The following is a 26,232-nucleotide window of genomic DNA, read 5'->3' on the forward strand; positions in this document are numbered from 1 at the left end:
GGCTTTGGAGCTGTTTTGAGCTCAAGGAAGGGGCTGGTCCACCATTTGTGAAGAAGGTCAACAAGGGTAACAATCTTACCCCTTTTTACCCCATTCTTGCATACTATTTTTGCCTATCTTAGAACTGTTTTTGAGCTTAGTGTATAACATAAAAAAGTTCTGTTTTTAGGCCCTCTAAATAGTTTGTTTAGAGTGTTTTGCTGTTTGAGGTTGTTTGACCCCTCTTTAGCCTTGTAAGGCTCCATTTTGTGCCATTTTGAGTGAGCTCCGAGACCTTGGTGTTTGGGCCTCCTCACCACTGAAATCTTGAGGGATTTCAGAGGTGAAGATGGTGCCTTGAGGTCCCAAGAAGGAGAGGGTCACCCCCTCTCCTTGTTGTCCTTGAAAAGGACCATTTTTGGCCTCTTGAGGGAGCACCTAGCTTAGGCTCTTGTTGACCATGCCTTAGCTGATTTTTGTGCTTATTATGTCATAATATGCCTCTGTTTTTAGTTGGTTTTGGTACACCATGCATGCTTAGCATACCTACCTTGTAATGCCATGTTTAGGCCTTAACATGCCTTAGGTTGTAAACCATTGTTCTAGCATGTTTTAGGCCTAGCTTTGTGAAGCTTTTGTGCTTATTTTTCCATGTTTGAGGTCTGTCCTTAGTCATTTTGGTCGGCCATTTTTGGTTTGTTGGCCTTAAGTGTTTGAGTGTGTAGCATGCATTACTTGCTTTATTTCAGTGGTTTGGCACCATTTGTAGCATCACTTCAGTCCCCTTAGCATGCTTGTATACTTGCCTTGGATGCCTCTTTGATGCCTCATGAGCTTGTGTGGTATGCTCCTTGAAAGTGCACTTGTGCATGCTTTTGAATTCAAGCCATTTAGATGCCATCTAAGTGGTCTTTTGGGCTTTGTTTTAGGTGCTAAAACTCTGTTTTGGTCATTTAAGTCTTGCCATGTGTGGTCATATCAAGTGTAGTTCAATACTTCATTAGCTTGCCTTGAATGCTTGGGCCATTTGTTGCATGTTTAGCCTATCTTGTTTGCTTGGTTTGGCACCATGTTCTTGCATGATTTTCAGAGCTTTTGTTGCATGCTATTGGTCCATGTTTGCATCCCCCTAAGTGTGCTTGAGAATTGTCCCTTTATGCCTAAGTGTTGGTCCTTGTATACATGCATGTGTGCATGCCATTAGTCCTTCATTTTTGGGCACTTTGACCACTGTTTTGGACCTAACTTAGAGCTGTCCAATTAGTGTAAGTCCATCCCTTGCATGCCATTCAAGTGTTGTTACATTATCCCATGTTTGCATGCTTTGGTTGCATGTGTTGCATGCTTGAAATCACTCGCATTTGGCATACATTCCCTTGGTCAAGTTGCTAGCATGTCGCATGATTAGATTGCGTCTTGCATACTTTGGTAGTTTGCATAGTTATGGCATGCTTGTTTGCTTAGTTTGTGTACCTAGTGTACATCACTTGCTTGTATGCTCATGTTGCATGCTAGCTCACATGATTAGGATTGCATTGCATTGGCATGCATACTCTACCTCTTGACCAAGTCATGATGGAGGTAGAAGCCCCTTGGTTTGATTGTGTGCATTGCATTTCATTTGACATGAAAATGCATAACTTGGTCTCTTGGGCCATCACGCATTGAAATGCGCGATTGATGGTCCGAGAACCAAGGACCATGTCCCTTTGAGTAATACACATGATAAGGGACATGATTGGTGCATACATTGCTTGAATTGCATTGCCATGCTATGCCTTGCCCTCTGCTGCTGTCAATTGCAGATTCTGCAGGAACTTTCTGCCGACCGGCAGTGTTCAGTGCCGATCGGCAATCCTTCCTGGGCCGATAGCTTCATCAACAGCCGATGATCACATACCACTGCCGGTGGTTATTCTACTCAGCCGATGGTGTCTCCCAATGTCCAGGGAAGCAATCTTGAGACTTTGGCAGTCTCCAGAGGAGTATAACAGGGAAAACAGAGGCAGCTTGTGTATGGCAGTGTACTTCCGAGCAGGATCGAGCATGCATTGCATTGGGCTCTTTTCCCGAGGCGGTTTATCTATTTTCCCTAGATTAGTTAATTTGCTTAGCTAATTAGATGGCCTGTAATATTTAATTAGCCTGTAGGTTAATTATCTGTAATATTTATTTGGTCCCTCCGAGCAAAGGCAAATCTGTAATAAGTGTGGGTGAGTGTGTGCATGTCTTCCAATCCCCACTTCTTTCCTCCCTTTTATTTACCTGCTTATGAAGGTAGATTAGGGCATGTTTAAATTAGCACAATTTATGCTATGCATGCGTGCATCCATACATTTGCCTTGCATGCACCGGGCTCGGCGCATCATGCTAACTGCATTAGCATTTCAAATCTAACTTGAATACATGCTACTTGTGCATTTTCACATGTCATTCATAGAATAGCCGAGCCTACTCTAGTGACATTTCGTATGCGTTGCATTAGTCAATTTGACATGAACTAGGACCATGCATGTTGGCTAACTAGTTTATTGTTTTGGCACGGAGTACGATGTAAGTATTTTCATGCTTTAGCATATCGCATGCGTGTGAATGTTACCATGACAGCACGCTTACCATGTGGCTAGATGCTTATGTGATAAACTGTTTGAATGCCTGTGGGTGAAGGTTGGATTGTTTGAGTTGGAAAAACTCGTTGAAATCCGCATTTTTAGCCTACTTGCGAGTAGCAAATTCCGAAGTGTTTTTTTAGATAAAACGGATACGCAATGCTTATTTCCAAATTAGGCAATCTAGTCTATACTTGTTTGCTGTGCGCATAACATAGTAATTCTAGGCTAATAACCGGAATAAGAACACATAACGTTTTCAAAAACGGATATCATGGTTAGTAGAGGCCGATCTTCAGATCGGCCGAGAGGGGGTGCTCATAGCTGACCTTCCCCAATCGTACCCAAGTTCCCAAGCCGAGGCAACTTTGGTGATAACGGACACGTGGCCTTTGGCACCGAGTTAGGGTTTCCTAAATTCTCCCATTTTAAAATATTTAGGTGGCGACTCTGTATCTGGCAAAAGCAGTCCATATTTGGCACTTCTTTTCAAAAATCTGTTTCTCAAAACGATTTGCCGGATTTGGACTCTTTGGTTCAGATTAAGAACCGTGACACAAATCGAGTCCGAACTGTAGCGCGAGGGCCCCACACGGGCGCGTCTACAGACGTCGTCGGAAGAAATAGCCGCGAGCTGAACATGCTGGGCCTGAGTCCACAACCTGCAACTTATCCATCAACCACACCTGGAGAGGGATAAAAAATGAGAGATTAAAGAATAGAGAGATGTACGATGAGAGAAAAGTGAAGAAAAGGGTGTTGAGAGAAAAATCGAGCCCAAGGGCCGAGTGATGTGAGCAATATATATGTGAGATATGGTGGGAAACATTACCTGCAGCAGTAGTGAACTCCCTGCGAATCTAGTCGTCTCCCGGCGATGGAAAGCGTTCAAACCCATCAATGTCTCGGCCAATGTCATGGCAATGCAGCTCTTGCCCTCTTTTAAGCCTTGGGTAACTTCGATCAAACGAGTGCTAAACCCTCCCGAGCCTAGGGCAAGCAAGAAATAGGACAGCATGCACAAGCAAAGCGCATGTCGCCGAAAGCCCTGCCAATGATGGTCACCACGGTCACCAGCATCGGAAAATCGACGAATCAAACTCAGAATGTCCAGCATTCCGTCACAAATCAATGACCGAGCATCGTGCATAGTGAGCCCACACATTTTTCCTAAGGCTTGGGTGTGGCCGAAGCGAAGCTGGGGCAAGACTTCTTCGTTGCGCTCGGATTCCATCAAAGCTTGGAAATCTTCAAAGGTAGGACACATCTCTTGCCCGCCAAAACGAAAGACGTGCGTTATCGGGTTCCAAAACCTTGTCGCGACATGGAGAAATAGAAGGTGCAGCGGAGTGCGACTCAGCGTGAATAGTGCATTAATGTCGAAGCCTCAGAAGTTCAACTCTTCCGAGCCATCTAAGGTGGCAATCCAAGTTGTGAGATTTTGGATGAGAAATGCCTCCATTTTGATGAAAAACAGTGTTGAAATGAGGAAAACTACGAAGCTGAGGCTTTTGTAGAGGATAAGGTGGTGAGTGGAAGACAGGTGTCAACATTCTGGAGGTGCTTGCCATTTTTGGCCGATCGGCCAAAATTAGTGCCGACCGACCATCCATTTTGGCCGATCGGCTAAAAATTGTGGCCGATGGCCATTTCTCATGGCCGGTGGGCTTTCCCTTTGGCCGACGGCCTTCCTTCTTGTTCCCTAAGCTGATTATGTATGGAACATGCTGAGAACTTGTAACTGATTCCACTTCCAATGCCTTTCGGTGATGATTTTGTGAAGTTGCGCCTGTTACTGCAATTTGTTTATCGAGCTGTTGTACATTTGCTTATCGAGTTGTATTTCACATTCTCTAAGTCTTTGCTTTGTTTATCGAGTTGTATTTACACTTGGTCAACTTATCTAGTTCTTTATTTTGATTATCGAGTTGTTTTTGTCGTTACTCGGTTCACTACCTGATTATTACGGTGCAAATGCTTAATTTTTAAACAAAAGTTCAAATCTCATTTACATTGTTATGCAATGCGATGCGGTGCATGAAATGTACAAATGTAACACTTTTTGAACAAAATAGTTGTTTTATTTCATCATGTCTTTTGCAAAAAGTACATAGTTTTGAGAAAGTAAAACCTGCTTGAGGCAGTGCAATGTGCTCAAACTACCAGTAAAAAGAAGAATAAAGCAAAACAAAAAAGAGGAGAAAAGCAACAAAATGTTTGAACAAAGCAAAAAGAGGAGAAAAGTAACAAAATGTCTGAACAAAGCAAAAGAGAAGAAAAGCAGCAGAAAGTCTGGATCAACATCGATGGTCTCAAGTGCGGGAGTCGGTCCTGGTCCTCTTCTTGGACGAGGGTCCAGGATCACCGCTACCATCTCCATAGTCAGAGTCTGAGCCGTCTCCAGCCTCACCCTAGGATGACGCCGTCTCCTCATCAGAATCATCAGGGGAGGGCTCTCGTGAACTGCTCTCAACACGGGTGCACCTGTGTCTGCCTCGGCTGTGGATAGTCATCCTCCGCCTGGCTCCCCCTCCTCCTCGAGCAGGAATAGATGGTCCAACTGGAGCACCTCCCGCAGCCGGAATCTGGAATGGGACCTGGAAAGGACAAATAGCAGATGGATCAGTCATGCTACGCAAAACAGTATATGAATGCTTTGAGCAGTATATCAATACAGAATGCAGTGTATGAGTACAGTGTATGAATGTCATGAGCAACGCTGTGAGCAGTATGTGGGTTACAGTGTATCGGTGCCGTCAGTGCTGTGTATCAAGTGCCGTGTTGATAGTGTGATACATCAGATTATGTATGAAACAGATCAGGCAGAGTTTGAGACTGCGGTTGAAAGAACTTATCGAGATATTGTCGATGGTCAACAAGTCCATGCACCGTTGCAGCATCCCCACCGCTGAGGCTGTCAACTCCAGGGACTGGCGAGTATACTCGACGGAAGCCTGCGAAAGTGTTAAAGTCATTAGTATTCTGCGGGATATCAAATGAATTGAAATGACTGTATAGAATACAAAGTCTAGCAGTACATACCGGGGTCGAGCCATAGACTCCAACAAGCTCATAATCAGCAGGAGGAGGAGCGAAAGGGATCTTATAAGTCTCTCCACCCTGCCCTCGGCATGTGATCGTTGTAGGCAGCTCTGGCCATCCAGCTCCCTGCACCCTCTGGGACCCACTCCTATCTCGGGCCGGAGGTGCCCTCGGTGCCCCCTCTCTCGTTGCTGGCGCCGCTGGCCTCTCTCGCTCAGGTCGATGAGCACTAGTCAAAGGCCGCATGATATAAGCCTGGATGTACTCGGCGTAATCGCCCTCGTCTCTAAAGCCCTCCGAGTCCCAGCCAATCGTATAATCCATCATCTCCTCAAAGGTATACCTCTTAGTATGCCTCATATGGGTGGGAGGCGGCCTCGGGACTACCTGCTCCGGTAAGCCGAGGGTCTGCCGCAAGAAGCGCTCACTCAAGTACCAAGCGCGGCAGACTGGGCCCTCTAGCAAAACTCTAAAATGGGCAGTCTCTCGAGCACCGGCATACCGCTCCCGAACTGTGCCAGGCAACGGGCCCAAGGCTACCAGGTGATCTGCAAACAAAACACAGTTTGTTATCTACTAATATTGAGAGTACAAAATAAAGCGAAGCTTAAATAAACTGAAATGTTTGACATACCTCGGCTGCGGTGATGGTGTCAAAGTAGCAGCGAAAGAATATAAAGGACTCCCGTGGCCTCCGCTCGCATCTCACATCGAAGCGGTGAGAAAATGGAACACCGAGAGGAATCTCCTCATCTGGCACTGGGGTGAGCCTAGGGAAGTAGGCGTACACCCACAACTGTATAGTGTGACAGAACAGATATGAGTATGCTTATTAGATAAAGCAGTATACAGATAAAGCAGAGTGCGGTACGTGTAGTGTATGCAGTGTATAACTAGTGTAAAGCAGATTGCGTACGCGCAGTGTGTGTGATGTACGGACAATGAAAAACCGAATTGAAAAGACAGAAAAGGGAACATGTACCTCCCAGACTCGCCAATAGCCTCCAAGCAACTGCCCGTTTTGGCGGGAGGATGAGCTCATATATCCGTAAAGAGTGGCCAAGCCCGCGCCACCCCAATCGTAGCGGCGGATCCGTGTCACGTCCACTAATGCGCTCAACAAGTAGAGGGCGACGGTGTTCGCCCGGTCGGCGAAGAGTGTGGTCCCCAACAGGAACATAATGACGCCACGGGCATACTGCTCTTCCTCCTCCCGAGTAGTAGGCGCCTGGATCCGAAAGTGATCCTCGAACCATGAGTACCTCACAAATCCTGCCCGGGCAAGAGGTGGCTGAATGCCGAGCAAGTATAGCTCAGCGGCGTCCCACTCGTCCATATCTGTGTCAAGGGGGATCGGATCACCCCCTACTCCGATGCCTGTGAGCATGGAGAAGTCAAAAAGAGTCATCGTCATCTCCCCGGTGGCAGAAAAGTGGAAGGAGTCGGTGGTGTCCCACTACCTCTCCACCAGAGCAGCAAGAAGGGGCCTACTCGCAGTGAGGCGCGAGAGTCCCATGCAGAAAGTCCCAAAGCCGGCCCGGTCGACAATATGACGGACTGCATCGAGTAGCTCCATATACCAACCTCGGGCGGCAGTGTTCCCATACCCCCGGAAGGCATGGGAATCTCCTTGTGTTCAAAACAAATAGTTGCGAAGCAGTGTTAGAAATACAGTGTTGAATGCGCTCAGAATTGATGAAAATGCAGTGTGCATGCATGTGTCCGAGTCTACACAGATATTGGGTGTGGGTGTGCTCATAGTGAACTACAGTATATGATGTATCAGTATATTTGAATTGTTCAATTGAGAATGCAGTGTGTGTGCATATGTTCAGATTTAAATAGATATTGGGTGTGGGTGTGCTCACAGTGAACTACAGCATATGATGTATCAGTACGTTTGAATTATTCAGTTGAGAATGCAGTGTGTGTGCATGAGTTCAGATTTAAACAGATATCGGGTGTGGGTGTGCTCACAGTGAACTACGGCATGTGATGTATTAGTGTGTCTGAATTAAGCAGTTAAAAAACATAATCGACTATCGCAGTTATGTGTTCTACATCGCAGAAAATGAAACAGAAGAAGAATATACCTCAGCGGCGCCGTAAGACAGATGTGACTCTGGCTCACGCAGTAGAAGCTCTAGTGGCGCGCCTCGTGCATAGCTCCGAAAGTGGCGGAGTCTGTCAGGAGGGAGCACATGTATTGCCAGCCTATAGGTCATCGGATCAAATGGTCAGACGCGAAGAGGTAGGAGCTCGACCTCGGGGTGCACGTCCATCTCTGGAGGACTCCCACCTTGTGGAATGTCGTCAGCTATCTCAGAAAGAGTGTAAAAATGGCCAAAAATGTGTAAAACGAGCAAAAAATGCCAAAAGTCAACTGAAAAGTCAACCCCGAGAGGGTGAAAATGGGAGAAAATATTGGAGTGTGGGAAAAGGCACAAAGACCGAGAAAAACTTGGGGAAAACAAGCCCCAAGTGGTGGAAACCAAGGAAAAGTCACCAAAACTGAGTTTTGTTCGGTTCAAAGTGTGCGAAACGGGAAGGGTCTCGCGAATCAAACAATGAAAAGGGCCCGAAAATCAAGGAAAAACGAGGATCGAAGGTTGGGAAATCACCTAGAGAGAGAGAGGAAGGATTTTCGAGTTAAGTGGAAGTGAAAATATAGGGTTTAAGGCTCTATATTTAAAGACCCGTGGCTAAATGTCAAAACTGCCCCGACACAGCCATTTTTGGCCGGTCGGCCAAATTGTTGGCCGGTCGGCTAAATATTTGGCCGATTGTCTCATTTGATGGCCGATGGATGGCCGGTGGCCTCCCCTTGTGACCGATGCACCTCCTACACCCTTGATTGGGTCAAAAATGATGTTTGGGACCTCCATTCCTCAAGAGAGTGCAAGAAAAGGCATTTTTGAAGCTTAACCGGCTTCGTTTTGACCTCGGACCGTGCCTTCTGTGTGCGATGCTAGAATACGCACAAGGTGTATCCTTCTTTGTATCCTTTTGTATCTTGCGAGTTTCGCAAATCGCTTTAAATGTGTTGCATTACAATGTATTGTCATGTTTATAATAAGCGCGTAGTGGTTATACTTTGTTTCGCTCTTGCATTTAACATGCTTCATCTTACTTTGTAGTTTCAATCCTTTCTTATTTCACACATTGTATACGTTGTCGCATTTGCTTTACTTACATGTGTTCAAGTTCCTCTTATTACACACATTGTATACGTTGTCGCGTTTTCTTTACTTACATGTGTTCAAGTTCCTCTTATTATACACATTGTATATGTTGTCGCATTTGCTTTACTTACATGTGTTCAAGTTCCTCTTATTATACACATTGTATATGTTGTCGCGTGTGCTTTACTTACATGTGTTCAAGTTTCTCTTATTTCACACATTGTACACGTTGTCGCGTGTGCTTTACTTACATGTGTACGTTTCATTCCTTGCTATACACATTGCTCGTGTTGTCGCGTGTGCTTTACTTACATGTGTTTATGCTTATTTCCACGTTGTTACACATTGTACACGTTGTCGCGTTTGCTTTACTTACATGTGTACATTTCATTCCTTGCTATACACATTGCTCACATTATCGCGTGTGCTTTACTTATATGTGTTTATGCTCATTCCCACGTTGTTATACACATTGTATACATTGTCGCGTATGCTTTACTTACATGTGTACATTGTTTTTCTTGCTTCACACATTGTATGCGTTGTCGCGCGTGCTTTACTTACATGTGTTTGTGCCCTTTTTGCATTGATATGCTTGTTTCAAATTGCGTTGTTATGCATCCCACGGTTTGCATTGTCATGCATGCCTTCCTAGCATTGTTATGCTTGTTTCAAATTGCATTGGTATGCATCCTACTCGGCTTGCGTTGTCACGCATGCCCTCCTCGCATTGACATACTCCCTTCCGCATTGTCATGCGTCACACTTAGGTTGCGTCATCATGCACCCCTTCACCCGCGTTGTCTCGCATTTTTCACTTGCATTGCTATGCATGTTTCTAACAGTATTTTACCTGTTAAGTTTTCTTTCTTTTTCTGGCACGATATTGTATGTACGGTTCATTTGAAGCTAGTGAGACCAGACGAACCGCACGGTATTGTATTCTCTGCGTGAGACGTAGCGAGAATTGTATAATTCTCTTACATCCTTTCTGCATGTAATGTAGTTAGTTTTGTATATGCCTGCTTAAAACTGTTACATGTTTTGCTTCATTACAGCTTTCTTGGCATGATCATAAGTTATGCTCGGCTTTGTGCATTGTTCTTGCATCTTGCCCCTACCTTCGGGCGCATATCTTTATCTGTATTTTGTATGCTTTATCTAAGTCTTTGGCCTTGTCAAAAATGGGTCGTCTCTGGGCTTTGACATTCACTCCTGTCATTGTTATGACTTTTGAGTTCTGTCAAAGAGGGGCAACTGTAGACACCCCATTTTTGACCGTCCTCAAGACTTGGATGTCATCATTTGAACACTCGATGATCATCCATGTTTGTGTTCGTTTTGAGTTCTCGAAAGTCTCGGTTGCGCGCCTTACCTCAAGTTCTCTCAACTTGTTTGTTATGTGCTTGGTTGTGGACCAAACACTTGTGTTTTTGGCTTCTAAGGGTAGGAAGTGGCCTGTTAGCCATCCCCTCAACCCACCGGGCATGGCCTGAGGCCACCGGCCTTGTTCTCTTTCCACCGGACAAATGTATTGGTCGATCGGCACTGTATTTGGTCAGCCGGCCATTTTCTTGGTCGACCGGCCACTTTTTCTGGCCGAGGCATTTTCTTTGCCTTTTTTAGGCATTGTGCATGCCAGCTGTGCCAGCTGGTGAGCACAGACTCTACCCTCCATACACGTGTATGGTGGGATTTCATCCTTACACTTAGCTTCCCTTGGAAGCTTGGAATTGGATTTCCTATAAGAGGAGGGCCTCCCCGCCTTTTCCAGAGGTTGAACAATCTGAGATATTAGAGATATATCACTCACTTTATATATATCTCCTTCTCTCTCTATATTTGTGTGTAATAGTGTTCTAAAGGGTATTTTTGTTCATATTTTTGCACTAAGGCACCTAGTGTTACACTTTCCTTTAGTTACTGAGGTGCTAAGGAGTTGATTTCAGAGTTTTTGAGTTGGTTTTTATCAGAAGGAGGTGCTGGAGTTGGTGTTCTTGAGTTGTTCTTCAAGTGTGAGAAACTACTCTTTTATTCCCCATTTTTGCTTAAGCTTTTAGTAATACTTGCATACTGTTTTAAGCTTACTGTCCAACTGAAAAAAGTTATGTATTTTCATGCTTGAGATGTTTGTTTAAGGTTACTTTTGGGTCGGGGGTTGTCTATCCCCTCTTAGGCCTTGTTTGGCCTTATTTTGTGACCTTCTTCTTGAGCTTTGAAACCCTTTTGTTTTGACCTTCTCACCACAGAAATCCAGAGGATTTTCAATGGTTTTGAAGTTTTGAATAGGGGAGGGACACCCCCCTCCCTTTGTGTCTCATTTGCTTGCATTATTGGCTCACCATAATAGCATGTTTGCTTAGCATGTTTTGGTCCTATTTCAGCAAATATTTGGTGTTATCTTGGCATGATATACCTCTGTTTTAAGTTGGTTTGTTGGTCTCTTGCATGCACAATGTACTTACCTTGTAATCCCTTCTATTGCCTTAACATGTATCTTGCGTTTGGACCATCATGCTTGCATATTTCGGCTCAACTTCAAGGAACTTTTAGTCATGCTTCACTATGTTTAAGCTATGTTTGGTGTTGATTTGATCATATATGCATTGCCTTTTATAGCCTTAGTTCATCCTAACTTGTTAGCTTTGAGCATCTAAGCCATTAGCATGCATTGCTCATACCATTCTCATGATTTGGCATCTTTTGAAATCATATTTCAGTCCATGTAGTGTAGCCACACAGTCATGTTTGCCATCCTTTCAATGCTTTGAAGAGTCATTGTTTTGTGCCTTAAGATTGGGTCATTGTGTATGTCTCCATGATTAGGTCTTTGGGATGCCATCTCATTGGGTTTTGGGGCTTATTTTGACATATTATAACTCTGTTTTTCATTGCATAATTCATGCCATGTTCAGTTGTGATAGGTGTAGTGTAATGCATCCTTTGTAGCCTGGCATGCCCTTTGTTTTGTGCCTATCTTTTAGCAATTTTTGGCCTTGTTCCATACATGTTCAAGCTTTGTTTTGGCCTGCCTTGGGACTGTTTTAGGTCTCTTTGGCCCTTTGGGGCTTGGTTGATATGGCCATGGCTTGAGCCCCTTGGCTAGTCTCAAGTTTTGGGTTCCTTTGTATGCCTTACTTGCATGGCTTGGTTGATTTGGCATCATCCCTTGCACATTTTCAGAGCTTATCATACTTGTTATTTGTCCATATTTGTCTCTTTTAAATGTGCTTAAGAGTCGACCTTTTTTATGCCTAAGTGTTGGACCCTTACATGTGCATGTTTGGATGAGTTTTGTCCATCATTCCTTGGCACTATGGCCACTGTTTTGGCATGGCTGAGGTCTGCCCATTTCATTTTAAGTCCATTGAGCATGTTTGATTTTCATGATATTTGCATGCTTGTAATGTATCATGTTTGCATGTTTGGTATATCGCATGATATTTAGCTAATTTTATTACATAACATTGTTGCATACTTGGTGTGCCCATGTTACATTAGCTTAACTTGCATACTTAGGTTGCATTGCATTTGGCATGCTTGCTACCTTAGTCTTGTGTGCATACTTGAGTCCTATTGCATTTGGCATGCTTAGGTTGCATAACATTGCTTTTCTATGTTGCATTGTATTTGGCATACATGCATTGCATTGTGTTTAGTTTGGGGTGTCAAACCAAACACGAGGAGTGAGGAACGTTCGTACTTGAAGTGACGAAACGTCCCTCAATCCTTAGTCGCCAATGCCCTTGATCCAACATGATAGAGTGTGAGGCATCCATGTGTTTTTGTGCATTCACTCCACATTGATTTGCACACTTGGCACCTTTGGCCATCATGCATTGAAATGCGTGATTGGTGGCCCGAGGGTCGAGCACTACGCTCCTTTGAGTTCATAACATGATAGGGAGGGTGGTCGTGCACACATTGTCTTGTAAACGCCTTGCCATGCACTGTCTGTCCTCTGCTGCAGCAAAAATAGCATTCTGTAGGAAATGATGGCCGGTCGGCCATCTTCACTACCGGCCGGCTAACTTAATCTGGCCGAGAGCTCCACTTTTGGTCGATGACCATTTTCCCATGGCCGATGACTTCATCTCTTGGCCGGTGACCTCCCACAGTGCTTAGAGAGTGGTTTAGAAACATCCTTGGGACTTGTGCAATTTTCAGATGAGCAAAACAGTGCAAATAGAGGCAACATGTGGCATGGCAACGGGTTTCTGAGCGAGGCAATCGAGCATGCATCATTCAATCATCTCGAGGTGGAGCTGCGGCGGCCTCCTTTTGTAATTAATTTGTTAATTAATTAAGGGTTTGTAATAATTAATTAGCTAGGATAGTTGATTAATCATTTGGTTTGTATTATTTATTCGAACCCTCCGTTGAGAGGGCGAATTTGTAATAAATGTGCGTGCGTATGTGAATGTCTTCCAACCCCACGTCTTTCTCCCTTTTACTTACCTGCTTTTGATGGTTAGTTTTAGGTCATGTTTCAATTAGCATACTTATGTTAGCGTGTTTGCATACATCCATTCGTATTGCACGCACCGGGCTCGGCGCATCATACTAATTGCATAGTATTTCAATTCCAACTTGAATACGTGTATCGAGTTGTCGCATTTCACATGCCACTCTTAGATTAGCCGAGCCTATTCTAGTTGCATTTTGCATGTGTTGCATTAGCCATCTTAACATGAACTAGGATCATGCATGATTTCTAACTAGTTTCTTGTTTTGGCTTGGAGTACTAGGTAAGTGCTTACGCTTTAGCATCGTGCATGAGTGTGAGTGTTACCATAATAGCATGCTTGCCATGAGGCTAACTGCTTACGTGATATAACTGCCCGAATGCCTGTGGGTGAAGGTTAGATTACTTGAATTGGGACAATTCATCAAAATGTGTGTTTTAAGCCCACTTGAGAGTGGCAAAATCATATTTTTCTAAGCCCACTCGAGGGTAGCAAATCCACGTCTTAGCCTACTTGTGAGTAGCACCTTCAAACCATTTTCACAAACAAACATGAGACGTTTTGTTCCGACTTAGGCGATCTAGTCTATACTTGTGTGTTGTGTGCATCACATAGTAATTCTAGGCTAATAACTGGAATAAGGACGCATGTGTTTTCAAAAACAAGATATCATGTTTAGTAGTGGCCGATCTTTGATCGGGCGAGCGGGGGTGCTCATAGATGACCTTCCCCAATCGTACCCAAGTTCCCGAGCCGAGGCAACTTTGGTGATGACGGACACGTGGCCTTAAGCAACGAGTCAGGGTTTTCTAAATTCCCCCAAAATAAAATATTTAGGTGGCGACTCTGTATCTAGCAAAGCAGTCCATGTTTGGCACTTCTTTCTTAAAAATCAGTTTTCCGAAACGATTTTCCAGATTTGGACTCGTTGGTGATTTATCAGTCTCGCATTGTACTTTGCGGGATTAGATTCAGAACCGTGACATATGAGTCCGAACTGTAGTAGCATGAAGCCCCCCGGGGTGCGTCTACAATTAGCCTCCCCTCCTTGTGTCTTGCTTACTAGCCTAGTTTGTGACATGTTTTAGCATGATAATCTAGCTATTTTTAGCTCAATTCCAGAATGGTTTAGGACTGTATTAGACCTATTTTAGCACTGTTTTTGGTTGATAGTTGCATTTAAGCTTTATTTTGCATGCTTATAGTGTAATTGTCCTCATAAGTTTGGTGTTCTAGGCCTTAGACACCATCTTGTTTGAGTTGATAGCATTTATTTATGCTTTTCTCATTCATTTTCAGCACTTAATCATCTCTGCAACCTCCTTCTTTTCTTGACTTTTGTTTTGCTCTGAAAGTGGTTCAAATAACTTGTTTGTTTAAAGCATGAGATTGAGATGTCATACTTAATGGTTTAATCTCTTAGGGAGGTTCATTACCAACGGTATGATGTCTCTTTCATGCTTAAAACAACTTTTGGTTTGAGCATTCTTTCAATTTAGAGAACTTAAACTCACCATTGGACTTGATGGATTAAAGGATGGTTGGTAATTTAAAATTGAATAATTAAAATTGAGGCTGAAAATGATGTAAGATAATAACTTGTTGTGTTCAATCGGACGTTAATTGAACACATGGAAGCTTGAACCATTTCATACTCATTAGTGATGAAATGATTCAAGATTCCAAGGTCACCACTTCCCTTAATCATTCATGAAAGGGAGGAGGTTTGTGTCTTGTTTTGCATTTATTGAACTTGCACACTTGGTTTCATAAGCCATCATGCAATGAAATTGCATCGATTGATGGTTTGTGAACTGAACTAGCTACTCCTTTGATTTGCTCATGAAAAGGAGGGGTGAGTTGTGTAAAAAAAAAAACCCATGAAATACCCTGTATATGCTCTGTTTGTCCTCTGTTGCAGAAAGGAGAACTGGGCAGCAGTGGCTGGCAGGCCACTTTCAATGGCCGGCAGGTGGTCGGGAGACCACCCTTGATGGCCAACCGGCCATCACTGATGGCCGGCAACCTTTATCACTAGCCAGCCGGCCACTGATGCAAAATTTAGCAGTGTGTTCCTCTAGCAAAGTAGAGTTATTCTGCAAGTGGGCAGAAGTGTAAGTGTTCTCTGTGCAACAGAGGCTCTCCGAAAGCAAAATAGTGGCATTTTTTGGTGGAAACCGAGCATGCGCATAAACATCCCTCGTTTCCCGAGGCGGAGTAGAGTAGCTTAGTTTAGCTTAATTGTTTAGCTTACTTACTTATTTTAATTGCACTCGTGTTATAATTATTTAATTAGTTAAAGTATTTAACTAGTTGTGTTATAATAATTAATTAACTAGTTAGTTAGTTAATTCATTTGTTATTGTAATAATTAGTTAAATAGCTTAGCTAGTTTATTCATTTCGGTTTGTAATAGTTAGCTTAATTAGCTTATCTTTGATTAGCTTAATTAGCTTAGTTCATTCGGACTCTCCTTCGTGAAAGCGCAATGTAATAATGTGTATGTCTTCCAACCCTACGTCTTTCTCCCTTTTATTTAACTACTTACGATAGTTAGATTAGGGACATCATGTTTTGTTTAGCATACTCAATGTTTGCATCCATTCGTATTGCATGCACCGAGGCTTGGTTCATCATTCTAACTGCATTGTTAGTTTAGCACTTCTTTGCATACGTGCTTAGACCGCATGCTAGCTACTTGATTCATATGCCAAATTAGTAGCTGAGTCTATTAAAATTGCATATTGCATGTGTTGCATTAGGCATATTGCATAGTTAGGAATCATGCATTTTTTCTAACTCTTTTGTTTGTGGCTTGGAGTACTAGGTGAGCCTTTACTCGCTTTAGCATATCGCATGTATGTGATTGTTGCCATATCTTGCATGCTTGCCATGAGGCTACGTGCTTATCTGATAAACTGCTTGAATGCCTGTGGATGAAGACTTGTTGCTTGAATTAGAATAATTTGAGTAGTGTTTATATATTATCACCTCTTTTTTAAGTGGTACATATTTCGAAACAATTTTCAAAAAATAAACATAACTCGAAGAGTTTCAATTCTTGCAAGTTAGTCTATACTTGTGTGTGTACGCATCACATAGTAATGCTAGCTTAATAAACCGGAACAAGAGCATATAATGTACATAAGATTCATATCATGATTAGTAGAGGCCGATCTTTGATCGGCCAGGCGGGAGTGCTCAATTCATGACCTTCCTCTCTCTTACTCACGTTCCCGAGCCGAGACAATCTTGGTGATGACGGACACATGACCTTTGGCACGAGTCATGGGTTTTCTAAATTTTCTCAAAAATAAAATATTTAGTTGGTGACTCTGTATTTAGCAAAGCAGTCCATTTTTAACAATTTGATTCAAAATTGATTATCCAAAAGATTTGTCGGATTTAGACTCTTTGGTGATTATCTATTACGCATTGCACTTGCGGAATCAGAACCACATGAGTCCAAACTGTAGGGCTTATTTCAAACTTCCGAAAGGGGGTGCGAAAAAGTCAAGTTACAGGTGGACCCAAAATCTCTAACTCAAATAATCCCTTTAAATGCTTCAACCTCGATTGCCACTAAATTGTTCCGCATCTAAAAAATAAATTATCGGGAAGTATACAATATTAAAGAAATAACAATGCTCAGACAGAGAATAAATTAATAAGAATCTAAAAATTTATGATATAGCACAAACGATTTGATTCAAATTAACAAGCAATTTATCAAATTGCATAAAGAAATCAACTCAACATATGATCATTCATCCACGACCAAATACCTGGTCCTACTCAATATATGACCAGTGACCAGCCTCACCAACCTCACCTAAGCACAACCACTTATCCTAACATATTGGTGCAAACTATTGACAGGATCCACTCGATCTATGTACAGAGTATTTTCACGTCATTTAGTCAAACAAATCAACATTTTATATAAAATAACTTCCTGAAATTTTATCAAATGACCAAAGTAATCAAACGTATCAACACAGAATAATTTTACAAAATTTATCAAATGACAAATATAACAACTGGAGTACAGATTAAAAGTAGTTAAAATAACACTCTTTGTAAAGAGATTTAGATAAAACATATTGTATACTACCTGAATTATCTCAAAACAATTCATTCGCTACCAACATTTTAATCATATGGTATTTTTTCATGGATATCCAAGCGAATTAAAATTCTAAAACATAAGGTATATAAGGTTTGACAAAATTTGCAATTCTTCTCTTTTATAAAATTATTAATTCTCACTCTAAATATTTCCAAACTAAACATAAAATGTTGATTACAAATGGGGAAAGAGAGAGATATGGATGAAGCAAAAAAAAAATTAATAATAATAATAATGAAAGGAGAAGAATGGTAGAAATGGTTGAAGGGAGCTCAATTTATAAGAAAGTGAAAGAAGAAATAGGGATTAAAAAAATGAAAAAAAGGACCAGCAATGGTGCCATATGGGTTTTTATTTGGAGAGAAAGAAAAGGAATTAAGCAAAGGAAAAGATGGAAATGATGGCATGGAGGCATAGAGCCCCGTCTGGGTTGTCGGCCTAATCTCTTTTTTTTTTTTTTTTCTTTTCTTTTTTTTGTGAGGAAGAAATGTAGGAAAATTTTATTTTTAAAAATAGGTGAATAAAATATTAATTAAGATGAGGTGAAAAAAAAAAAAAGAGATAAAATAAATATAAAGGAATATGTTAGGTTCTCATGAAAAAAATCTCACTACCAAACCATTATAATAAATTATCAATATTTCTCATTAAAATATTAATATCTAAAAAAATATGAGATTTCATAATCTATCCACTTTAAACAAATTTCGTCTTCGAAATTCTCAATACCTAATATTTCAAAATTTAATAACAACTAACTCTTCAAAAAACACGTTTCCAGGGGCACTCTAATATAAACAATGATCTTTCTTCTACTTTTTCCACCTCAAATATCTACCAATGTTTTTTTTTTAAACCTCAAATATCAACCATCCTACAGATCCCATCTAAGACCTAATGCCTACGCTCTAATACTATTTTGTAATGTCCCAAATCCCGAGCCATTAATAAAACTAATCAACTCAAATATACAAATCGTCTCTAGAAATAATTTACACAAATTTCTCCAAAATATTTACACAATTATCCCCAAAAATAATATATAGTATTGAACCTAAAATCTCTAACTCAAATAATCCATTAAAATGATTGAACCCCGATCCCCACTAAATTGCCCCGCACTTAAAAAATAAATTAACTCGCAAAATATACAATACGAGGTGAATAACAATGCTTAGATAGAGAATAAATTAATAGGGATCCAACAATTTATGACATGGCACAAACGATTTGATTCGAATTAACAAGCAATTTATCAAATTGCATAAACAAATCAACTCAACATATGATAATTTATCCGGGATCAAATACCCAATCCTATTCAATACATGACTAATGATCGGCCCCACCCACCTCACCCAACCACAACCGCTTATCCGGACATATTGGTGCAAACTATTGGCACGGTCTACTTGATCCATGTACGAAGCATTTTTACGCCATTTAGTCAGACAAACCAACATTTTCAATATAGAATAACTTCACGTAATTTTATCAAATAACTAGAGTAATCAAATGTACCAACATAGAATAATTTTACAGAATTTATCAAATGACAAATATAACAAACGGAATACAAATTGGAAGTAATTAAAATAACACTTTTTGCAAAGACACTAAGAGAAAACATATTATATACTATCCCAATTATCTCAAAATAATTCCTTCGTCACCAACACTTTAATCATCTGATATTTTTTCATGAATCTCCAAAAATAGCGAATTAAAATTCTATGATATAATGTATGTGAAGTTTAACAAAATCTACAACTCTCTTTTTTAATAAAATTACTAACTCTCCCTCTAAATATTTCCAAACTAAACATAAATTGTTGATTACAAGTGGGGAAACAGAGATACAGGGATGAAGCAAAAAAATAATGAGAGAAGAAGAATGATAGAAGCGGATGAGGGAAGCTCAATTTATAGGAAAGTGAAAGAAGAAATAAGAATTAAATAAATGAAAAGAATGGACAAGCAAAGAAAATTCTACCATACATAAAAATGATTATGATGTAGGGTACATAAAATATATATATGTATATGTATAGATCATTAGATTTAAATAGAATAAATACTAGTTATTAAATGAGTAGATAATAAAATTAGGTAGAAAAAGTAAGGTGATTTTTCAAAAAGTAGAGTGGTTTTAGTTAATTTTAAAATTAAAAAAAAAAATGATGCTAACTTACCAGTTGCTAGAAACATACTTACTATTTGTTATTCATTCACTTACCATTTGTTATGAATAAACTTACTTTAAAATATTACCTGCTAAACAAGTCACCTCCATTTCTTGAAAATTGTGTTCTTTTTTGCATTTTAAATGCATAAAACTAATGATACATCATATTTAACCATTTTTCTTTCATATTTTGTCTTGTTATGATTTGTAAAAAGTAAAATATGATACGTAAATATTAATTTGTTAAAATTTACAAATTTTTTAAAATTGTAATTATTGTGAAAAATTAATTTTTGATATAATATTAAAAATAAATAAAAATAAATTATAAACAAACTGTTTTTGAATTGTAAGTTATTTAAACTTATTTTAAAAAACATTAATTTAAAATAGTTACTTTTTTTTATACCTACAACACCTCAAAAAATCTTTTAGAAACTTTTATAAATTCTTTTTTTTTTTTTATCAAGTTAATATCCATAATGAAATATTTTTTTCTTCGTAATATTTTTTAATAGCTAAAATATTGTAAAGAATAAATTAAAATTACAATAGAATAAAATAATTTAGAAATAATTCTCATTTGTCAATATTTATTCTTGGTAATAAATAAATACATGTACAATAATTCCTGTCTTTTACCTATTACACTTGAAAACATTAATTGCTAAAGTCAAATAGAGTAATAAGTGGAAATTGATTAAGTAATAAGTTCCGTTTAATAAAGTAGTAAGTAAAGCCGAATAAAATAATAAGTGATAGGCAATGGTTGGTTTTTTTAATTAATTCCTTTTTTTTTTTTCTCCTTCCAAAAAGGTTAGTATTATAAATTACAACGTTTCGTTGCCATTGTTTTCAGTTAATTCCATGACCTTGCGAGTGGCAAAGTGCATTTGGGTAAACCGGTTATGAAGGTTTTGAATGGATGGCCAGATTAAAAGCTGATATTTATTTTCAGGTATGGTGTCGTTCCCAGACAAGCGATGGTGCCATGTGGGGTTTTTTTTATTATTATTATTTAACAAGAAAAAAAAAATATGCTTTGAGGTGTTATCATGACATTTGTAAGTTCAGTCTTGAGATAATTGATTGTTAACTTGATTTGGTGATCCAAATCATAAGAAATGACCCACTACTGAAACATCAATGGAACTCAGTTCTAAGCAGGCTACAAATAAATCAAAGTACAGCCCAAAGTATGTAAGCTTTATTTGGAGAGCAAGAAATGTAATAAACAAAGGAAAAGATGGAAATGATGGCATGGAGTCATGAAGCCCCGTGTGGGTTGTCGGTCCCCCTTTTTTTTTTAATTGTTGTTTTCTTGGTGAGGAAGAAATATAAGAAAAAATTATTTTTAAAAAGAAATGAACAAAATATTAATTATGATATGATTGAAAAAATAAATAATAAAATAAATATAAGAAAATATGTTATGTTCTCATCAAAAAATTCTCACCATCAAACCACTATAATAAATTATTAATACTTTTCATTAAAATATTAATATCTCAAAAAATTTGAAATTTCACACCTCATGCTTCTTTCACTGTAAAAATCTTACCTTGCTCTCATCGCGACAGTTTACCTTTCTTAAATCCTAGAAAGAGAGAGAGAGAGAGAGAGAGAATACAGTGAGGGGGATCTAGGTGTGGTGGTAGAGGAGAGTTCAAAAGAAAGAGCCCGAGAGATCACCTCATGTCAAAGCCGTGAGAGTGCCATCAATCATTCCAACTTTGATTTCATGGAGAGAGAGAAAGAGAGATGCAAGTTCTGATTCTTCAGCTCAGTAAAATCATTAGTCACCACCATCGGTTGAATAAAGAAATTAGAATATATATAAAAATATATATATATATTTTTAATATTATGTATATAATCTGTAATTGTATCAATCGTATCGTTTCTTTATTTATATAGTTTGTTTATTTATATTGTTTTCTAAATTGTATCATGAATCTATTATATATGTATGACATCTACCTCATTCATGAGAAAGCTAAATACTCCCTCCGTCCCAAAATATTAGTCCCTTATTCCATTTTTCATTGTCCCAAAATATTAGTCCCTCTTTATAAATCAAGTACAAAAATAATATAAATTTCCTATTTTGCCCTTCTTTTAAATTAATAAACAATTTAAAAAGTACAATTATGACATTGATATTCCCAAAAAATGTACTATCAAAAGGGTAATTTTGGAAAACCAACTTTTTTCAAATGCAATAAGTGTACTACCAAAAAAAGTTGGATTCCCCAAAAGGGACCAATATTTTGGAACGGAGGGAGTAATTATTTTCATTTTTTTTGGTATCAGAGTTAGGTTAAGTACGTAGTAATTTTGCCTCACCAGCGGGCAGCAGCCTTATCTTAATCGCCTGTCGGACCTCAACCCATTCCACTATCATAATTTATTTTAGTATCACTTCGTGGTGATCTCTTCATCTATCTACTAGTTTATTCATATTTCAAATATCTCTATCATATTTTTTTTTACTTGCAATTCATTTTTTTTATATGTTTCTGTTCCACTTTGTTTTTCCCTCTATTTCAACCTCAAATAAGTTCTTCAAACATATTTGAGTTTAAAGGGGGGTATTATACCTATATCGTTGTGAGCATGTTGATATACCATGTAAACTACCCAAGCCGCGCCATTTGACGCAAAACCTAAGTCACCTCCTCTAGCGCACAATCCAAGTCGCCCCCCTTGGCGCATCACCTAAGTCGCCTCCCCTAGCGCACTTTCTAATAAGTCGCCACTTGGCGCACTCAGTCATCTGTTGTCATCATCATTCAACACCATGTCAGAAGTTATGCGTGTGTCACGCTTGCTAGTTCAACATCCAGTTCTCTACATAAGTCCGGCATGACCCCTTTAAACTGGCTCGACATTGATTCCAATTAGTCTCTACGACAGTCTGACACGACCGCTTAAACTGTCCCGACATTGATTCCGGTTAGTTTCTACAACAGTCCGGTATGACTCCGTAAATTGTCCCGACATTGATTTCGATCAGTTCCTACAATGGTCCAACATGACCTTGAACTGTCCCAACATTAGTTCCGATCAGTTTCTACAACAGTCTGACACAACCATAAACTATCTCCCTGCATTAGCTCCGGCCTCTGATGCCGACTAGGGTCTTGTTGGTTCTCGACCAAGGTGTTTCGTGGACATAGATGCTTCGGCAGCTCTTCTAAAGCAATTTAGTCCTTTCCCCCCCTTCCTTTCTAGGATGTGGTGTTGATGTATTAAACACTTTTTGACTTTTTTATTTATTTAGTGGACTACCATATTTGTTCGATAACATTTATTTGGACTAGTCGTTGAGTTTTTTTCCAACTTCTTCCCGTTATTGATTGGCAAGCTATGATTGTTGAATATCTTCACACCAATGTGAAGGAGATTGTTGAATATAGAAATTAAAATACATAAAATCTTTTTATTTTTACTATTATGTATATAATCTGTAATTGTATCAAATACTGATTTATTATCGTTTCTTTATTTATATCGTTTTCTAAATTGTGTCGTAAATCTATTATATATGCATGACATCTACCTCATTCATAGAAAAGCCAAATAATTCTTTTCATTCTATTCCATCCTCTGTCACCAAAGCTGTCCACTGCCCTCTCTTCCATTACCGCCTTTGAATACAAATATATATATATATAGAGAGAGAGAGAGAGAGAGTATGTTTTCTTCCATCACCACCTTTCAATACAGATATATATATATATATATAGAGAGAGAGAGAGAGAGAGAGAGATCGGCAGAGAGTTTACAGTGAAGATTGGGGCAATGAGGAGCTCAACGAGCATTTGCAAACCCTTTACTCCATCAACTAATGAGGACTTCTGCTTCATTAAGCTCGTCTCCGATAAGTTAAAAGAGAAACCACTGCCACCACCGATGGCAGCGTAGTATGAACCAAGCGAAGAGAAGATGTCGAGATCGAAGGAAGGCAATCGACGGTGTGAGATCAAAGGAAGGCGATCGACAGTGGCAAAGTATGGAGATGAATAACAGATAGAAAGAGGCTTATGGACATAATTGTTTAGCGTTTGAACTTTTGAACAAACGAAATTCAAATTTGGATTTATGAGTTAAACGCCCTTATTGATTAATAAAAAACTATAGGACCTAATGCAATACAACTGTACGAAATAAAATTTGAGTAAAAATCCTTCAACTATAAGTAAAAACTGCACCAAAATGTCTTATCCAAACTGCTAAAATAATTTATGGAAACCAAAAAAAAAAGACCTCACACAAGTAAACCTAAAATAAGTAAATTCATTCCTCTTAGAGATCCTAGTACTCATCATCAACAAAGCCTCACTCTTCCTGCTGCAAAAACAGCAGTGAATTTTCAGACATGGTAGAACAAAAATTGTTTTGCCTAACCTAATTCATTCATTACATCGAGCCTCAATGATATCATAAAAAACAGATTTTGTCCTACTGCTAATTGATCAAAACTCTAAAAGGTGAAGTTGTGCTCTTGATCGTGTCAGAATGTTGCCGAAACAAATGGCTTCGCACCTACTTGTTGTACAAGTAGACAATCGTGAAGATAAAGAAACCTGTCATCTGCACCATTATTCAAATATTACATGATCACTAACCTCTCAGCATTGTATACATCATTAGAGTAAGTTTGGAATGCAAAAAACTAAAATTAGGAGCAACAAACTCTCGTCAAACTAGTGAGGCAAGTACGTAGTAGAGTACGTAACCCCAAGAAGACAACAAAACATAAATGTGCTACTAATTAATAGTAAAGAACATTTTCTATGAAAAAAAATTCAAAAATGTTTTCCCATGTTTTTGCATTCTCGAAACTAAGTTGGTGTGGAGGTGGTGGTGGTGTGGTGGTGGTGTGGAGGCTTTGGTAAGACCTAGAAAATGTTTTTCACCTTTTAAAAATATAAAATATTTTCCTAACATATAGTCTTGTTTTTTTGTTGACTTCCTTTTTCCATTGTATCAACTAGTAAAACATGAAGAAAAATGTTCTCAATCCAAACAAATGGTGCGTAACGCTAGGTTGGTAGGTCACGGCAAATAAGATAACAAAGAAAGGGGCGCATAAAGAATTTGCTTAATTCCAGTACTTTTCATGGAAAAGCACTTAACAACACTAACGATGTTGGAGATTTCAAGTCAAGTGCAAAGAACACAATAGAATCACGCAACACACATTGCTTGTGTGCTTCCAGCTCCCGAGGAAAGAAAGAAGAGCAACAAAGTTCAGATTTGACTGTTTGCAGCATGGGAGCGGATTACCCAAAAAATCCCTGGGAACAATGAAAAAAAAGAGATATCTCGGTAACAAAAATTATATGGGGCTGTATAGGCGAGATCCAAAGGTGAACAGCTGCCCCAAAAGAAAAACTGCCTGGAAATCCGAGGACCTTTAGTACTCTACCCCTGAACCAGCAGTGAAAACGTACTTAAGGGAATTGAATTGCAAAACACTAATGATGCTGGGGATTTCATCGCCCAATGAGGATTACATGGTACTGTCTGCTATCTTGACATTGTAGGCATGAGAGATTAAATACACAGCTTATCAGGGTTCGGGACATCCTTTCATGCAAGAAGAAAGGTGGGAAACAATTACGAGTAAGGTCTACCCCACCCTTCATAAAGTAATTATAAGATACTTTTCACAAAAATAAAACAAAAGAATCATAGGACAAGTTTGTGGAGGGTGGTCCATTGGCCCAGATTCCTACCGTAACCAATCTCCTACCAAAATAATTAAAATCATAAGACAGCAACCATAAGAGAGAGAGAGAGAGAGGTACCATAGAGAATGATGCTCCATAATAGGGAAAAGCTGTTGGTATGAACCTTTCATATTCATTGTGCCTGAAGGGTCTAACAGGAATCTGCAATTGGAGAAATTCCAATATTAATGTGTTCATTGTAGCAGCCCGCTAAGTAACACACAGTGAACCATGCCTTATTTCTGTAATATAAATGTTATGATTAAAGCAAAGGTCAACCAACACAATTAAACTTATTAGTGAACTCCGACACCAGTGATTAATCTATAACTTGATTTACTCATCCTTCTTCAATTTACCAAGTGACTTGGTATCTGGGGTGAAAGACACCAGAGAAAGATCAAAAGAACAAATATAATGTCACGCTTTTTAATTTAGTTCTTTTAATATGAAAAAGTAATTCTTGGTTAATTTCTTTGGCAAATGTGATTCGTGCAAGAGTATAGATCCACAACACCATCATAAACACAAGCTCAAAGTGTTCACAAGGAGCGAAAGAAAAATATACAAGGGAAATAACGAGGAAAGCACAAAATTACTTTTTCTCTTTTCTTTTTGTTTTATTTAGTATTTTTTTTTTTCTTTCAAAATAAGTAAAATGCAGACACCCATGTCCCAGTGGGACATGAATTATCCCTTTAAGGGTGGCAGGCATAAAGAAGGATATTTTTTCAGTTAAAACAGATAAATTTGGGTAAAGTTGGATTCATGATCCAATCTGGAGGATATTTATTTGAAGGTTTTTTCTTTTCTTTTCTTTTTACCCACTTAATGTCTCATTCTTCTTCTATTGACATTTTTTATTACAAAATTGAGAGCATCATAGCAGACTATCACATGAC

General features: G+C 39.2%; 1 protein-coding gene across 5 annotated transcripts in view; it reads right to left on the reverse strand.

The window, feature by feature from the left end:
• Positions 1-4,647: 4,647 nt before the first annotated feature.
• The window catches only part of LOC114279216 (dolichyl-diphosphooligosaccharide--protein glycosyltransferase 48 kDa subunit), a 39,771-nt gene continuing 18,186 nt past the window's right edge, over positions 4,648-26,232 (reverse strand). The window contains exons 12-15 of one of the 5 annotated variants that reach the window (XR_014364337.1): positions 25,409-25,492; positions 6,265-6,426; positions 5,631-6,178; positions 5,330-5,542 (exon numbers count right to left, since the gene is read on the reverse strand). Coding sequence is in view for 4 of the 5 variants with exons in the window: in XM_082920431.1 (XP_082776557.1) it covers positions 5,000-5,185; positions 25,409-25,492 (270 nt within the window). In the remaining variant the exon portion in view is untranslated. Of the gene's footprint in view, positions 5,186-5,329; positions 5,543-5,630; positions 6,179-6,264; positions 6,427-20,382; positions 21,190-21,284; positions 21,369-23,767; positions 24,896-25,408; positions 25,493-26,232 lie in introns of those variants that run through there. The other 4 variants (XM_082920432.1, XM_082920431.1, XM_028221436.2 and 1 more) reach the window with 4 other exon arrangements.

The sequence above is a fragment of the Camellia sinensis genome, chromosome 3 (genome assembly GCF_055761805.1).
Source record: "Camellia sinensis isolate YWXY chromosome 3, ASM5576180v1, whole genome shotgun sequence".
Taxonomy (NCBI): Eukaryota; Viridiplantae; Streptophyta; class Magnoliopsida; order Ericales; family Theaceae; genus Camellia; species Camellia sinensis.